Raw genomic sequence first — 18,498 nt, 5'->3', positions numbered from 1 at the left:
ATAAACCACCAGGGACCTCCTGTTTTCACTGTCTTCTGAGAGAACAGTTTGACTGACATCAGTTGGAGAGATCGATAGACCTCCCCAAGGAACAGTTTGCCAAGGCCAAGATGAGTGCCTTTAGCAAGTTCGTAGGCCAGGGAAAGGCAATTCTTGGTTGGGGCGAGTGAGGGACCACAGAATATGAAGTGCTCCAGCCAGAAGTTCAAGAAGGCCGTGTGTTCTCTCTCGGTTACAGGGCCTTTGGTTTTCATATAACGCTTGAGGTAGGCGCCCCAGCTTGTACACTCTGTTTTAGAGGAGAGGGTGAAGGGGACCTTTGGCAACTTAAAGGCAGAGGGGCTTGGGGATGCAATATCCAGGTCTGTAATCATGGCTACATCCAGTAGAGTTGGCGTCATGGGGCCATGACCGAACATGAAGCAGTTCAGTGCATCAGACCAAAAGTAGCCGATGGTTTTCAGAATGTTCTCATTCTTTTCAAGAGGAGACAATGATAATGACAGCGCATCGGCTATCCCTATCGTTTCCCAGGTAGCATAATGGGTTTTGGACACTCGATTGTACCATGCCACCCAACCTTCAGGAGGATTAGGCCAGGCTCGCAGGCAGTCGGCCCAAGAAGTCAGATCTAAATCCTGGCTCACAAAGGGGATTCTATTGGCCTCGCATGAGATTAAGTGAGCGGGACTCTCGGAAGAACGGGGGCCAAGACACATGGAATTTGGGAGAGAAGGATGCGGCAGCAGGATGTCGGAGACCTAAAATTAATAACGGAATCAAACATTAATTCAGGTGTTCTTCTGTTCAATCCTGATATTGATCGAAATGGCGAAGAAGCGGTGGGGTATTACCTTCAGACCGGAGACCATGGCGTTGGCGTTGGATGATTCCGCCATTGGAGGCGCTGCGGAGTTGGGACGGCGCGGTTGAGATCTGAGGTTCGTGGAGTTGCTGGGGCGGCAATTTTAGGGATCTGAGTTTGCTTTCTCAGACGGAGGTCGCAGGTTACCGTTTGGAAGGGCAATTGAGTTGGCCTTGCTCGTGTTTTATGGTAGGGGCCGATGCGATACCGTCGGCTCCTTTGGGGGTTGTTTAACTTTGACTGTCGGCCAAGTTAACTAGAAGCTGATTGCTCAGAAGAGAAAGAACGAAGGAAGAGCTGATTGATTAGGAATTGCCAAAACACAAGTCGTGCAGAGACGTTGAGGAGGCAAGGCGTCATGATGAAGAATACTGCGACGGTTCTGCTCTGCCACGACATGACTCCTCGAAGGTAAAAACAGAGTGGTTTTGAAATTATCATTACCAAAACCAGGGGGGCATGTGTTATCACCAGATTTTGGCCAAATCAGGAGATGGGCCGTAAGTGAAGATGGGCTTGAAGAATATACACGTGGAGCATCTTTGAAGCGGCCTTGCGCGAGGATTTTGGGCTAAATTGCCCGTGTATCTGTAATATAGTAGATCGCATTTTAGTTTAGATAAAAGATAGAGTTTAACCCGTGCACGATTAGGTGCACGTCCAGATTAGAAAGTCCCTTGGACTATAAATATGTATCTAGGGTTATCGGAAAAGGAGGACAATCACGTTCACAACAAACACAAATCAGGCGCATCGCCACCCCTTCTTTCGAGGGTTTCTCCCGGGTAAGCACCATGCTGCGATCTAGGCAGCACAACGTTTATTCGTTTACCTCGTGTTGCTCGTACTGAAGCGTTGTTGATGGCGAGCAGCACTATTTATCGTAGATGTTTTGGGGCTTGCGTAGATGCTTTTCTTACGCATATCTTACGCATATCTGCTTAGCTATGCCGTCCCTCAATATCTAGCTGCCCTTACACCTATCCAGGTGTAAGGGCACCATCTTGCTTGTTCGTTACTTAGTAGATCCGATCTGTTATAGTTGCTCCTTGTTCTTCAAGGATTAGTTTAATATCCGTACGGTTAGGCCTTACAAACGGGTTGAACGATCCGGTAGTGCGTTAGGTGCGGTTTGTTAGTCCTAAGAGGGATGTTCCGGGAATTAACTTAATGTTGGTTTTTAGGCCTCTTTTAGGGTTAGTTTTCCATTATCTTTCGTGTCTATTAGGCTCAACTACGCGTAATATGTTCCGATCATACGGTGAGAACCCTAAACTGTCGTAGATTGGTTTAGCTTTGTCGTGATCAAGCAGGATCCCCATGTCATTGAAAATCCAACATGAACCATGGGGCGATCGGCTCTTTGAGCCGATCCGCAGGGCAACCTGAAGAGCCGATAGGGCTCGTATTTAATGTTTACGTGTCTGCCATGCAGGGAACTAATTGAAGCAATCCAACACCTTCCTGGCCAGGTATAGGTCAGGTGGCACGCCCTTGCAGCCGCCAGGTCGTGTGCCGGAGCATTTGCGGGAGGACGTCGAGGGACCAGGGCCCGCTGCCGCCTTGGAAGCCTCCCGGCTCTTCGTGTTGCTTAACCACTGCTCGCCGGTGGGTTTTGGCAGGCAACAGTTTGATAGTGGCTAAGTTGTCACCATTCAAGGGATTGATAGAGGAGGGTGATGTCGAAGCACCTCCCCCTTCAGATGCACCCTTGACCATTTCCTCTTCGGTGGGGATGATGGGGGGAACCGCGGGAAAGTGGTCGTTAAACATTTTCATCAATGTTTCCATTTGAGTTTGCATTTGGGTTTGCATGGCGGATCTCAAGGATGTTTCCACCGACTTGAGATCATCCATGGAAACCGGCTTTGCGGCCCCCTCCGATTGTTCATCCCCCGGCATACACTTAGGCGGTTAAGCCCGAAATAAGATCCGAGGCTCTGATACCAATTGAAAGGATCGTATGCCGCACCTAGAGGGGGGGGGGGAATAGGTGCTAACCAATTTTTAGTTCTTTTTCAATTTAGGCTTGACACAAAGGTAAATTCTCTAGATATGCAACTATGTGAATTTCCCTATATGACAAGGCTACCGACTAAACAAGATATAGCAAGCAATATAGAGGAGATAAAGGATAGAGGTAACCGAGAGTGGAGCACACGGAGACACGGAGTTGATTCCCATAGTTCCCTTCCTTTGCAAGAAGGTACGTCTACGTTCGGAGGAGTGTGGTCGCTACGAAAGCCAGACCAACAGTCACGAAGACTTCACTCAGGTCTCCTGTGAGCAACGCCACGAAGGCCTAGCCCACTTCCACTAAGGGATTTCCTCGAGGCGGAAACCGGGCCTTTACAAAGTTCTTGGGGCACACATCCACAACCAAATTGGAGGCTCCCAAATCTGTAACAACACAACAATCAACAACAATACATCAACAATAATCAACTCGGGATCCAAAGAGGAACACTAGCAAGGGGGCCCTCAAACAAATGAGGGAGAAATATAAATCGCTTCGGTGAGGATGTAGATCGGTGTCTTCTCCTTCGAATCTCCAAAGATCAAGAGCTTTGGTTGGGGGAGGAAGGAGATCTTGCAAATCTTGTGTTCTTGAGGTGGCTCTAATGGTGGTGAGGCTTGGCAGATTTTTGGTCAATAATTGAGCAACTTGTCCCGTTGGAGAAGAGAGCTATTTATATGATTGGAGCTCTCAGATCTGACCGTTTGGACGATTTTTAGTAACACCGGAAGTTCCGGCCAGGAGGGCCGGAAGTTCCGGCCGGCACCGGAAGTACCGGCCAGGAGGGCCGGAACTTCCGCCAGGAAGATTCTTCATCAGGCGACCTGGTCAACAAAGATTGGGGCGGAACTAGGGCGGAACTTCCGGTGACCGGAAGTTCCGGCCAAGTTCCAGCCAAGTTCCGGAATTCCAGAAAAACCATACTGGACATACTGAGCCACATTTTCGACGTTTCCGGAACTTGCCCGGAAGTTGGGCGGAAGTTCCGCTGACCGGAACTTCCGGCCAACTGCACCGGAACTTCCGGCTAGTGAATAAACCTTCAAGGAAAACGGCGCTGAGAAGCCACTGCTGGAAGCAACAGGGCGGAAGTTCCGCCAGCTGGGGCCGGAACTTCCGCTAGAGATGAAAAACCTGCATAATCTTCAGAACTGACATACAATACCACCAGCCATGTATATATCATGAAATCTTGAACCTGTCTACATCAACGCACATAAATATATACCTAGTGTTGACATCAAACACACAAAACCCAAAAGGGCGGGAAATGTTCTTTCAAAAGCGGAAAAAAGCGGTCGCTTAAGCGCGATGAAGCGTGAAGCGGAGGGGTACCACATCGATTAGGGCCAAAGCGGTTAATTAAGCGCTAGGCGCGCTTAATCATTACGTTTTTTTGAAAATCTTGATTAGGCACGCGTGAGCATTGAAAAAGCAACCCCGAAGCGTTACATGCGGTAACTTTTGGGCCCGCGAGAAATTACCGGGACGCGGTAACTTTTGGCACGAGTGCGGGGTTTAGCACGGGGATTAGCGCGCCCAATCGGGCTATAAAACCATCATCGATACATCTCCTCCTAATTGCAATCAACATCACCATCAAAGCCGACGGCGGCGGAACTGCTCCTCCGCGTCGCCCATCCCTGCTGCAAGCAATTCCAGGCCATTCCGTTGTCTCCCCGACAAGAAATTTGGCCTGAAATTCCTGATTTTCGCTAGGTTTCTGTCCAAATAATACTTGTTCTTTGGCCTGAAATCCTGATTTTCGCTAGGTTTTGGTCCTGAAGTTGACTAAGTCAAGAACGCTTTAGCACCGCTTAAGCACGCACTAAATGCATAAGCTCTAGGCGGAAGGCCACCGCACCGATTACGCTTTCCGCTTTCCTGAACCTTGGATTTCAGCACCAAGTACAGGCTCTTGTTGGACAAGGTCGGATTCTTTCTACAATTTTGACCAAAGGTGTCCATCGTCCTATGATCCAAATAAAGACAATAAAATCAATTAGTGCACTAAAGAACACATTCTACAATAATCTGAATGATAATTCATCAAAAAAATACAAATTAGTATGGAAAGTTTCAGTAAAAAAGTTTAGCATTTATGCACAGGTTTCAGTTCACCTTCTCAAGTAGTCATCCAGAGCAGGTAGCACATAATTCTAGAACTTCATGAATTTGGAGACCATGATGTACTTTCACGATTCAAAAACAAGAAACTTGGGAGCGTGAAGTGCACAAAACACACATATGAGATACCTAACAATGGAACCTTGCTAGTTTATTCTGCTAATTATTTACAAACACCATACCAGCATGTCAGAGTGATAAGGTTCAATGTGAGAGTGAGCACAACTGAATTAGTAAATTTTCTTTTCACTATAGTATAATATAATTTCAACATCATTACTTAATACGGAGTGTACACAAATTGCGTACTGAAAAGTCCAACTGAAGTGTTTCGTTCTTATAGTCTTATATGGTTTTTTTTATATTGGATTGCATTTCGAGCTTGTAGAACCACAAGTCTACAAACATCCCTGTAAATTATTTCAACAGCCCTACACACTAAAATTGCACATAAGAATATTTTCATGCAGTGCTCCCTGTAATGTCCTTTTGTGCTCCATTTTTATGCTTTACAGCTTAGCATAGCAGATAGTAAGTGAGCCTCTCTGTGAGCCGATAGTTTTTTTTTTCACTAACGGTGTAATGCATTAACTTTCACCATTGCATGTATTACAAAACCAACTGTATCAAGAATGGCATTTAGCAAAAGGAAACCAATAAGGGGATCAGAATACGTATATCTACTGGATCCTATTGAGTTGACCTGAGAACTCAGCACTCACCAACAAACCAATCCTATTGCATGAAAACGAGATTGAATTGATGTTCAGATCTTCACGCTTACCTCGAAATTATATCCGATGTTGACAATGAACACGCCCTCGACTGGACTGACAGGAAACCAGATGTCATTCCTCTTGATCTGCACGCCTTGCACATTATTTACTTGGAGCACGAGAGAGCAGAACAGAATTGGAGTGTGGAGAGAAGCTGACGACTTTGTCCGGCTGCCGCATGCACAAGAGACAGGGACAGTAGTTAAACTACAAAAAAAAAGGACAGTAGTTCATCCTGAATGATTGTATCCCGCTGGCACATTTCTCAGCGATCGTTGCTGGTTCCAGTCCCAGATTCCTCGCCACGGTGACCAAAAGAGAATCCAGTATGTGTTTCACGGCGGTAGAATATTTATGCAGTGTTGATCTGAATGAAATTCAGTCAGACACATGATGTTCCATCTAAGAACGTAATGGCAAGACTTACAACTAAAGATTAGGAGGCGATAGTGACACCGAGACCAGAAATGATATTTATAATTAATTTTTCCTAGCAAGTAATAGAAACACATTTTACTATAATTAAGATGCACAGTAATGATACAAGTACAGTCGACAAGCAGTGAGCAATCAGATTCAGACCTGAAATTAGAAGGCTGGTTAGGCCAGAACTTTTTTTTTTCGAGAACCCGCAACGGAGTGCGCGTTATTGTATTAAGCTGACAAGAAACGCCATAGAATGGCTACAACCCCACACATGCCTTTCGGCTTACAACGCACTCCTACAACAACGACAAACTCGTCTTGCCCAACCTCAAACCAAGAATGGCGAGAAGGCGGGGCACAGACTCTCCAGACCGCGTCACAGCCAACGCCGCCCAACAAACTCCACAACACGACCAACAACCAACGTTGCCCAGACCAACGAACCACTACATGCGCCTAGAAGATGGAGCGAGTGAGTGGCTGGGTGTGGCCAACTTGGGAATGAGCCGACTAGAGAGTGTTGGCGATGGCGTACATTGCGCTCCAGAGACTCACACCTTGAGCAGTAGCCAACACCGGCAAGATCACCACCTCCGAGAGCATTGGGACACCCCTCGCAGCCAAAGCAGCGCCTTCAAGAAGGAAAGCGACGTGGCAGCGCCGCCGCTGCCCGGTCTGACAGTCAGACCTAGGGTTTCCCCCAGCGTCGAGGGGAAGAACAGCCAGGCCCAAGAACACGCCTCCAAGGAGGAAAATGGCGCCCGCAGGCGTCATCGTGGTCAGCATCGGACGCACCGAGCAGGGTTTTCACCAGGGCCAAACACCGCCGCCAGCGACACGGAGACGAGCCAGAAACTGCCGGCCTGAACCACTACCGTGGGAAGCATCTGCTAGCCGACGGAGGAAAACGAAGCCCACCAAAACCACCGCAGCAGCCACACAGCACGAACCAGGAACGAGAACGAGATGGTCTGATCCGGGGACTTAGGTCGCTGCCGCCACCGGAGGAACTCCGGCCACCACCACCGCCGGAGGAGGACCACCCTGGGGCCGGCCCCTCCGCAGATGCAGAGCCGAGCCAGCGCGACCAGAGGGCATGGCCCGCACGAGCCCATCTAGGCCCGCTCGAGCCCATCCGGGCCTGCGCGCAAACTGCCGCCGCCGGCGCAGCGAGCCGCCTCGCCACAGCCTCGCCAGCCCTCTTCTGCTCCGCATCGCCGGCCACACCGCCTCCGGTCCCCAGCAGGGAGGCCTTCCTCCAAGACGCCGCACTAGGAGCCGAGAGGGACTAGGTCCCCGCCGCCCCCTTCACCGGCGTCGCACGGCTTTGCCCGGCGGCCGCCTTAGGGGGCGACGAGGAGAGGAGGAGGGGAGGAGGGGTGGCGGCGGCTGGGAGTTAGGGTTCGCCCCCCGGGTCGCCCGGAGGAGGCGACGCGAGGGACGCGAGGGGTTTAGGCCAGAACTTAGGTGGCCGGCTGTGTGTACCGGTAAAGGATGTCATCCCAGTAAAGCTTCCGATCCTCCGAGACAACAAATCATTGGCCATAATCTTCCAACTGCACTCGCTCCTTGGAACGCCGAGTTCTTCCTCTCTGAAGGTAATTGTAAGAATCGCTGAATGTTGGCTTCATCCCCTCCATCTCATCGTCTGGAACACAACTGTAATAAAACACCAATTATTTTCCATCAGGATCAGTGGTCAACTTCTTATGATTTTCTAATTACCAAGACTAAGGAATCATCCACTTAAACCACAAATTGTACATAATTATAACTGAAAAATTCAACTGAAATACAGGCACACCAGCAAGGCAGCAGTGATAATTATAGAAATGTAGAATGCAAGGCTCCGTCGATGGCCTCGGCCATGGCCGACACTCTTCAGATGCTATGACCTGCTGCAAGTTCACATATGATCTCTCACTTGTTGGCATAAGATGGAAGTGTGGTTCTGCAGCTCTCGCCGTTCTTCCTCTCAGCCAGCTAGAGGAGGGGCATGGTATGGGAGATGGAACGCTGCCGGCGGCGAAGATGGCGGCGGTGCGAGCGGCGGCCTGCGCTCATCTCCCAGCCACAACAACTAGGCGAGGCCCCGTCCGGCTCTTTCCTCGCCGCTCACCCTCCGCGCCGCCGTCCACCTCCGGGATGCGCCCCTGCAGCGCCTCCCGTCCGCCCGCCACCAAGCTCCCATGGTATGGTGGTGCTGGGAGGCCTCCAGCGATGTCGGCGCGGGAAAACTCGGCGGTGGGAGCAGCGGTGCGGGAGAAATCGACGGAGGCGGCGGTCGATCGGACATGGTTGTGTCCGGAGGACGCGCCGCCGTTGCTGCTCTCCCCTACTGGTCCGACGAGGGGATGCGGCGGCGTGTGTAGCAGAGAAGGAGAAACCGAGACGGCGGAAGGGCGGCTAGCTATAGGAGGAGGAGAAGCGGGACGGAGGCGATTGGGCTGCGGAGACGAGCGAGATGATGAACATGATTGGGGGAGTTCGCGCTGAGATAGGCGGCTAGGGTTTGGCAAGAGGCCTGGTTTTGTCTCACGCGTAACAGTGTGTGGCCAATAACCGAGCGACATGTGGCCCAATCCGTGGCCAATAACTGAGCGCATGCTAAATTGCTATCGTGGATACGCTGTGAGGCTGGCCATAGTGCAAAGTATCATATAGTGGTATCATCCATATGATACAAGTCTATGATACTACCTCTATAGTGGTTAGTATTATCTAGTAGTATCATAATCTCATGATATTTAATTATTTGTAGAATCTCAATGCAATTGTGTGTATAGGATGTATTTGACATTAAATTTTTCTAGTTTCACGTGCTATGATACAGTATCATATTATGATACCACTAGCATATCTCTCCTCATTAATTATAGTGCCACATCATATTTTTTGCCAAGGTGGCATGCGTGTAGTATCCTTTAAGCATTCTTTGAGGCGTCGTGCGGTCGCTTTACATCTTTCATCATTTTCTTAAATGGATACTTTATTGCTTTCTTTTAGAAACACGATATAAACACAAATGATTATAAAAACTTCGACACATCTTGAGGTTGACAAAGTCTTATCTCAATTATACTATAGCATTGCACCTACTAGTAAAAGAAATATCACGAATCTTGCATGCTGTAATTGACACGTTGTACAAAATAATGAATAAAAAAATGTAGAAACTGTTATGTTCCAGACTTCATAGTGGAACTCCAGAGGAAAAAAAAAAGAACAATATAGACAAGACCATCTGTAAGGCATGAGAACCATTCACTGTACAAAAAATTTGGCAATGAGAACCATGCCATAAAATTGAATGCCAATATTTGCAAGAGAAGACTCCAGTTTAATTGTGTGATTGCACTGGCAGCTCAATCCTTTAGCTATTTGTTTGGCACACTTGAGAAGCAAGTCACGGCCGAAATTTGAATAAAAACTTAAAGACCCTAGCGCCCCTCTATCACTGTAAGAGTCCCCATATCTACAGAGTCCTGAACGTAGTCTTTTTTCTTTGGCACCTTATTTCTTGGGATAAATACAGTGGCTTATCAGGTGTAGCAATTTGTGTGCTTCTACTCTCCAAAACAGACACAACGGTTGCCATGGGTGGTCTAGCATCCGGATCATCCTGAACACACAGGAGCCCAACATGGATGCAACATAAAACCTCTGCAGTCGAGCAGCTCTCTGAGATAGATGGATCCACCAGATCATTTGCTAGCCTTTCTCTCCATAGATTCCATGCCTGAACAAATCAAATACATTTTTAAGTCATGTGGTCAAGGCATTCCGGGTATTGGCAATAAGATAAATCTTACATATATTATAAGGTTGGGGAACTCCTTGATGTTCTGGCTTGAGATAATCCTTAGACCACTTACAGTTTCCAAGAGCAATACTCCAAAGCTGTAGACATCAGACTTAACAGAAAAGAGGCCTTCCATCGCATATTCAGGAGACATATAACCGCTGGATAAATTATATCATTAACAAGACTTGTATATTTATGGTTGAGTTTAATCATGTATTACTTCGATAAACAGTACATACAAGACGGTACTTAGAACTTACTATGTTCCCACAACTCGGTTAGTATTTGCTTGTTGCTCATCTCCACAAAAGATTTTTGCCATGCCAAAATCAGATATCTTGGGATTCATATCTCCATCTAGCAAAATGTTGCTTGTTTTGAGATCCCTGTGAATTATCATCAATCTTGAATCTTGATGGAGATAGAGTAGTCCCCTAGCCACTCCTTTTATTATATTGAATTGTGTCGTCCAATCAAGCATTAGCTTTTTTTCTGAATCTGCACGAATGGCATGGGATTTAATTGAAGATGTGCCATCGAATGCATTCAACTGATTGATTTCTGATCAGAACATACTGAAAAGGAAGGTGTCCAGGCTTTTGTTTGGCAGATACTCATAAATAAGTAGCTTTTCATCGCCCTGCACACAATAACAAATAAGCCGTACAAGGTTTTTATGTTGCAATTTAGCAATTACGAGTACTTCATTCATGAACTCTATCGCCCCCTGTCCGGAACCTCTACTAAGCCTTTTAACAGCAACTTCCTTGTCTCCATGAAAGAGCCCCTGGATTATTGCGAAGGGTAGAATATTAGGTGATAATATCTTATGGTTCAGTTTCGAATCACAGCAAAAGGTGATAAAGTTATCATATCTCTCTGTGATTAACGACACAGTTAGAGTTTGTGTTTACCTTGTAAACTTTGCCAAAGCCACCTTGTCCAAGTAAGTTGGACATAGAAAAGTTATTTGTTGCAACCACTATTTCCTCAAAGCTAATAAATGGAACATCACAAGTTTCCTCTCCGAGTCCATCAGTGATACTCAGATCCTCCACTATCCATCTGTTTGGACATCCTTGCTTGTCATGTTTGCCTAAGAAAAACATATTCTTTGTTGTCTTATAAGGCCACAATATGTGTCTTCCAAATGTTTTCATATATTAAATCAATGCACTACCTTTAAACCTGAGGAAGCATACAAGGCATACCAATAAAAGAATCAACAATAGACTTGCTGGTACAACTTTTACTATGATGCTCTTTCTCCCTTTACCTGAAAAAGACAAGTCCGTCAGTTATGAGGTTTGATATGTTGTACTCCATCTGTTCCATAATTCTTGCCGTCAGTTATGAGTATACTGTTACTTTAAGAGTGTTATTGTAATTGAATATCTTGAGTAACATAGAATTAAGTTAATTGCATCAGTTATGTTTTAAATTGCACATGGGTTCACTACCAGTACCACCATTTTGGAATCTATTCATAGGCTTCTGGCTAACCTTCAGTCACCTGAAATTTCTTGTAATCTCAGTAAATTTTCTAGATGTTTTAGATGTATGTTTCGGTGATGTAGTAAATAACTACATACGCATGTAAATATCTATTAAGCAATAGATATTTGAAAGTTGCACTAGTTTATACTGGTTCTTTCATGTTTTGCAGTTATGGAATTGTGCAAGTTCTGTACATAGTGTGTGAACTTTCATGTAACTGATTTTCTGGTTCCCGATTGTTTTTCTTTATTTATCAGGGTAACTCCACTCTAGGAATTTTATCTGTTCTAGTTGATGTGTCTTTCTTAGAATTTTTTTATTTTTTGTGATTGGCTTTTGTTTCTTTTTTCTATCATGGTTCATCTACTCTAGCAAGAAAGAAATGAGAATAAAACTAACTTCCCATCTTTGTTAAAATTTTATAAGTATGTTGCGAAAACCAAGCTCCTGATGGTACGATCTCCATGGTGAAATAGTAGAGCAATGGCGCATTGACCGAGTAGATCCCTTATGTCTAAATTCTCAGATGGATGTAGCCTAATAAAACCTCAGTTTAAAACAAACATATAGCAAAGACAACACCGACTGGATGCAAAATCAAACGCTACTGCAAAACTGGCTGATTTCTGGCCACTAACCATTAAACACCATCATATTCATATGACATGCATACTACAAATACCAAAAATTGACAACATAATCAAATAATCTGCATACTGAAAGCATTTTTTTTTAGCTAACTGGCATCCGAGCCGAAGTGCCAGCAAATCAAGAGTTTTTCGCAAGTCAAAAGAAGCGAATTGTTATGCTCTTCTTCTTATGTTAACATACAAATAACTGAACCGAAACGTTCATGAACATAAACAATAGCAATAGAATGAGGAATGTACTTGACAAGCCTGCAAGCCGGAGATACAGGTTCTCTGTACCGATGTCGCCACCCTTCTCCACATCAATCAGCTCCCCAGTCCAAATCAGGCACCTTGTTGCATCCCCATCAATGTCACTGGTGCTTAGATTAGCATAGGCATACGCTAGACATGAGCAATTTCTGCTGCATTCCGTTGCGCAGTCAGCAAAGCTTTTGTTCCACAGGCGTAGAAATTTGTCTGGCACCTTCATTGCCGGCAAGGTCAAGAAACCGTCTCCTCCACCACACTGTAGTGCATCCTTCCGCCGGCAACCTTGAGAAAAATTTCCTGTAACCCACTCTGTTTTGTCACTGGGGTCAAAACCATCAAGGCACTTGCATGCGGGAATTGCCTCTGTGTTGTCGCAGTAGCCGTATGCACCGCAATATCCGTAGAAATTGCACTGGTAGGCTGGCCAGGTCATTGATGGGATGGGGGTCCAATTTGTCAAGCTGGTATTCCATCTCAATAACATGGCCTTCCCGGTGTAGTCAATCGTGTACAATATCCTGGAGGAGCCATCTGATAGTCCAAATGTTGCATAGGACTCGCCATCGCTGCCCCTGTAAACCGTCAAATACATGAGCGAACTAATGGTCTGGAGGCCTATGTTGGAGGATACATAACCGGTCCCTACCGGAGCACGCCAGTATGGCACTGACCCATCCCAGACAAAAAACTGTAGGGGAGTGTTAAGGTCATTTCCAGCAGAGAACCGGCCTTTTGATGGATCTTCAGGGCCCCTCCAAGAGATGATCCGCCATGGTGGGTGGGTCTTGTGGGTTGTCCGCCTAGGCATGCCAGGAAGGACGCTGTCGCTTGGGTTTTCAAAGCTCTGCCATAACATCGAACCATTTGACGATAGGACTACAAGGTTGCCGTTGTTTAGAAGTTTAACCGACGAGTTGTTGCTAGTGACCGTGTTTGCCATCCAGAGTATGTGCTGGCCATTGCTTTCAGATAACACAAGGCTGGAGTTGTCGGTCATACGAAGCATCGCAGATGAAGCATTTCTGACCGGGTTATCGCGGTTGGCAACCCAGACGATGGTGTGCAATGGGATATCGTTGAACCATATGCCAACATACGTATTTTGAGTTGAATTTGAGGGAGAAAAGAAGCCGAAGGAGAACGAACCTTGGTCGGAGGTGAGAGTTTTGCCAGGAGTGAGTCTCATGCCCGGGATAAGCACACTGACAGGCGCGCAGAGACGCACAGAGCTGAAGGGCCAAGAAATCAAGAACAAAATAATGATGAAGAGAGGCATGCTTACAGTCAAGACCATAGATTGGGTAGAGAAGATAGAAAGGAATTTAGTGTGGACAAAAACTAACCTTAGAACTGTTATAGGTGCATTGCAGTTCCATTTTATTCCTGTCAATAGTTAAAAACTTAGTGAAGTGGGGACAGAGTACAGTTTTTCAAACCACGTGCTTCGAATGGTGGACTGATTCCTAGCGCTATCACTATCAGCCTATGGGCATCAGATTAGAAAATGCCAGGAAAGAGACAGGCTGACTATCAGACCAAGCAAGCAGTGATCAGCAGAGAAATACACAATAATTTTTTTTTATTTAATTCTGTCTTTAAGGATACTAGCAGTATAGTCTGTCCAGTAGCAACAAAACATATTAGTATATTGAATGGGCACTAAATTTATACAAGCATATGAATTTTGTAGAAAAGTGTCATATATTTATAGCAGACCAACAAACAATATCAAACACTCGTAGCCTTGTTTGCACAGTCAAATCAGGATTCATGCCCCAAATCTGAACAAAATACAAATAGACTGAAGCATGGTGGCTCCGTTTGGCATTGCAGTCCTAATATTTTCGATTTCATTTTTCTATGATATGCCTTTCTATATGAAAATTTGTTATTTACGATGTACGATGATCCCTGTTAAGCATCCATGGCTGAATGGTTAAAGCGCCCAACTCATAATTGGTAAATTTGCGGGTTCAATTCCTGCTGGATGCACGCGAACGGGAACGTTCCATAAGTCTATTGGAACTGGTTCTCTATCCATGGAATCTCATCCATCATCCATACATAACGAATTGAATTGCCTCCCTTCGGGCCGTGGAGCTAGAGCGGCAGGCGATCATGGAGGCGGGGCACCGAGGATCTCGATTGTATCGTCCTCGATTCCTGGGGTCAATGATCTGGTTTGTGCACCGCCATCTGCTAGCCCGGGACCGGCGGCGGCCGGTTGAGGAGGCTGATTTGTGGCATCGCGTGGCACGTTTCTGTTTGGTCTTGATTACACACAAATCGGGGCATGTCGGCAGGCTTTGTTTGCACGATCACGTGAATTCTCTTCATAAAGTATGTACGGGATCGATCTTGTGTGGAGGTGTAGGTACTCTATTCAAAGAGTCATGTCGACGACATTCTTTCGAACCTCGGCCAAGAACTGTTGCGTGCAACCACCCAACTCGACGATTCCCCTAGCCGACGGCCATGTCGCCGATTTCCGTGCCCAGTCTGTTTGGATCATCTCGAGCTTCAGAAATCGAAGGCGAGATCCGCTACTCGCCGACGAAGATCTTGTTGATCAGGTTGGTTGACAATACGCCGGCGCCTGTTGACCTGGTACTCGTTGATGGTGTTCTCGACGACATCGGCGCCGGAGTGTGTCCTGATGGCATGCATGGATATCTCGCGATGTAGCCATCTCAGCCGTTGCCCGAACCTCACGCCGACGGTGGCACCTGCCGCCGCCTTGTCGTTGGCCGCTGGAATTCGCCCGGACCTGGCAAACTCTGGCGCTGTCTCGTCTGAGCCTCACGCGCCAGGCGGCAGTGGCGCGTGTGTTAAACCAAAGTAATTAATCGATCTTCCCCTTCCCTTCATTGTCCAGGTACCCGTCGTCACCTTGTCGATGCCCCTGGCGAGCACGACCAGTCCGCCGCAGCCTAGGTTTCAGACCTGGTAATTTATCTCTAGGCTAGGTATGTATAGGAACATAACATCTCTAGTCCGGATTGGACTCCATCAACCGACGCGTGATGTGCGGGAGGAGATTCGAGCCTACCTAGCTAGGCTTCTCTGGTCTGGATCAACCACGACTCGTGTGGAAGCAAATAAGCTAACGATTCGCGACTCCTGTGGAAGCAAATAAGCTAACGATTCGACGGACGAAACAAGACTTGACGGACGAAAAACGGACCAAACCAAATATTAGCTTCTTTATTACTCCATCCGTTACTTTCTATAGTGCCTATTGTATTAGGTATAGACTAGCAAAAGTGCCCGTGCGTTGCACCGGGGAAAAACTCGAACACTCTATTGAGTCAACCATGAAATATGTTAATTCTAAAAATATAACTTGCAAAGCTCTCACTCACTGCACCAACTTCTAATACCGCAGACTTGTGATGACTTATTTTAAACGATGAAAAACTCCAAAGGACCAGTATACTTTATTAAAAAATACGGAAGATACAATTTTATGGAAAGGCCCTAAGGGGATCATGAATATGTACACACAGGTCCATGGTTTTTAAGAATTGCACCCCAAAAGAAATCGCCCGCGAAAAGCGATCGAATCCTTGTGCTCTGCCGCTAGTTACAGTCGTTCCAAACGCCGCGGGCGGGGGAGGGGAGGGGGGCACTTGGGGCATTGGACTCCACCGCACCGGTGCTGAAGAATAACCTGGACAAACCATACTTGAGCGCTAGTCACCCCTACACAACCGAGTCTAACCACATCCGGCGGCGTGATCTCCAGCTTCCTTGTTTAGGGGATGCGGCCTCTTGGATTAGTGTCGCCTCCTTCTTAAAAAACAATACGTTGAGGGGGAGCGGCCAAAGAACATTTGTTGAGATTGAGTGTTCTTCTGTAATCGTGTTTCCATAAGTAAAAACTGACTATTAGTTATTTTGGCCAAAACGTACTTTCCTAGGTTTGTGAAAACTAACTTTTATTAATCATTTTTGTGTTGCAGCAAGGATTTAGTTTGTTAGACGGTGTACCGAAAACCAATTCTGCTAGTAATATTGTTAACAACTCAAAATAAAATAAGATTGAGTTTACATTTTATGTTTAACAAAATTTTCTTCTACTTTGTTTTAATTAACTAAAACTCTTTTTTATTTTTTGAAATTTGATTTTAGGAAACGTTTTGATAAAGAAAAGAAAAAAGAAAAGACCAATCCAACCAACAAGCCAAGCCGAGCTCCCCCATCCTCCTCTCAATCTCTCAGATTCTTTCCCTCACTCCGTCTCCACAGACGCCCACCAGGCCCCAAGCAACTGAGGCAATCCGACTCTAACTCCAGGATCAATCCCCCTATGGCCAAGACCCCGACCGATGCTGGCCGGCCGGCCGCACAAGCGCGTCCCCCCGTTGCCGGGTTCTCTCTTCGCCCCCGTTCTTCTCCTGCTCGCCCACCCACGCTTGCGCCGGATCTCCGGGCAGAATTTCTGCTCCCAAATTCGTGATGCCGCCATCTTGCAATTTCCTTCTTTAATCCGGTCCTTTGATTGCTCCTCCTTTCCCAATTTTTCTGGACTGGATCCAGTTCCTTCGTTCAAATTCCCTCCTTTAATCTGGCCCCTAGGTTCAATTTCTCCGTTCCATATATTCGCTGATGCTTGTTGTTTCAAGTCAGCTTGTTACAATCGAGAAAATTTAGGTATATAAATCGGTATAACTCGTTATCTGCGAGCGAGGTGGGACTATTGACCCAAAATCCGTTCGGGGGGAGAAAAACACAAGCAGACGCGGCCCACGCTCCCCTGCCGCCTGGACCATCTTTTCGTGAGCAGGCCGAGCTCGTCGCCATGGAGGTCTGAGATCGAGCTCTGCAACCTAGTCTCTCCTGACCATCTTTTCGTGAGCAGGCCGAGCTCGTCGCCATGGAGGTCTGAGACCGAGCTCTGCAGCCCACTCTCGCATGCTCCAACAGTTTGCTTGCCGCCGGTAGTTGGGAAGACCGGCCAGGAAGGCACCCGCGCTTCTCGTCTTTGCGCTTTCTCGAGGCCGGCAAGCGAGAGGCTAGTGGAGCCGGCGGGTGACAAAGGCAGGGCAGGGAAGCGGTCCAGGGAAACAAGGCGGACGGCGTCGTCCGTGTGTGGCCGCGGCGAGCGACGCTGCTGCCGGGTGTGGTCGCAGCGAGCGACGCTGCTCGCCCTGGGATGTGGCCGCGGCCGCCCGCGCCACCCCTGCAGATGCTCGACGCCCGCGCCACCCCTGCAGATGCTCGACGCCCGCGCCGGGATGCGCCCCTGCAGATGCTCCACGACGTGCGCCGGGATGTGGTTGCCGCCCAGACGCTCGACGCCCGCGCCGGGATGCGCCCCTGGAGATGCTCCACGACGTGCGCCGGGATGTGGCCGCGGCGAGCGACGCTGCTGGCCCCGGGATGTGGTTGAACGGACGCGGCGGAGGACGGTGGAGGAGGAAAAGAAAAGAGTCAAACTAACCGGTACCACGGTGGCAATTTGCTGTAATATGGAATTTGGTGGGAGGGCAAAACGATCCAAAAAAAAGCGTTGACGAAACTTTTTGGCAGAAACCTTAGCTCCTTTATTATTAGGTATAGACTAGGAAATTTGCCCGTGTGTTGCTACGGTTTTAGCATTTTTTGTACTCTCTACGGCTCATTAGAAATTATTTTGAACAAATATTTGACTGAAACGATACAAACAAACAACCAAATATTGGTTCATGTATGTTTGACCTACACAAGGACCAACAACACTGGGAGCATGCTACTTAGAGAAAGACCAAGATACACAGACATAAATAACGTGAAGTGTGTGTATATTACAAAGAGCAAGAATGTTGACACATAGGCTAGAGCAATTGCTTTTCACAGAAAAGCATCAAAGTTATCGCCAGGACAACAAACCACTATTGAGAACTCGAACGCATATACAGGCACACCGCAGAAGCGTCCAGTTTGAGCGACTTTCCCGTCAGGATACCACATTAGGAGCTACACCGAACTATCGTTGGCCTCTCAGCTCAATTCACTCGTAATCTCTATATATAGTAAACACCTAGCGGTAAACAAAATCCGTCTGATCACATGTCGCGAGATGGGGGGCTCTTGCTTGTGGC

The 18,498-nt window shown here is 47.1% G+C and overlaps 1 protein-coding gene across 2 annotated transcripts; it reads right to left on the bottom strand.

Moving 5' to 3' along the window:
• Positions 1-9,516: 9,516 nt before the first annotated feature.
• Positions 9,517-13,769, bottom strand: LOC127299220 (G-type lectin S-receptor-like serine/threonine-protein kinase SD1-13). 2 transcript variants are annotated; one of them, XM_071819881.1, is made up of 7 exons: positions 12,404-13,769; positions 11,197-11,292; positions 10,931-11,112; positions 10,593-10,803; positions 10,277-10,514; positions 10,024-10,174; positions 9,517-9,950 (listed from the first exon to the last, which is right to left on the bottom strand). In XM_071819881.1, exons 1-7 carry the CDS (start codon positions 13,707-13,709, stop codon positions 9,687-9,689), a joined length of 2,448 nt encoding a protein of 815 aa, XP_071675982.1. In that variant the 5' UTR covers positions 13,710-13,769; the 3' UTR covers positions 9,517-9,686. The 2 variants fall into 2 exon arrangements, with proteins under 2 accessions (XP_071675982.1, XP_071675983.1); XM_071819882.1 differs by having other exon boundaries at positions 10,087-10,174.
• Between the last annotated feature and the right edge of the window lie 4,729 nt (positions 13,770-18,498).

The sequence above is a fragment of the Lolium perenne genome, chromosome 5 (assembly GCF_019359855.2).
Source record: "Lolium perenne isolate Kyuss_39 chromosome 5, Kyuss_2.0, whole genome shotgun sequence".
Classification (NCBI taxonomy): Eukaryota; Viridiplantae; Streptophyta; class Magnoliopsida; order Poales; family Poaceae; genus Lolium; species Lolium perenne.
The sequence above is the reverse complement of the archived record's forward strand: the minus strand, read 5'-3'. Positions and strand labels throughout refer to the sequence as shown.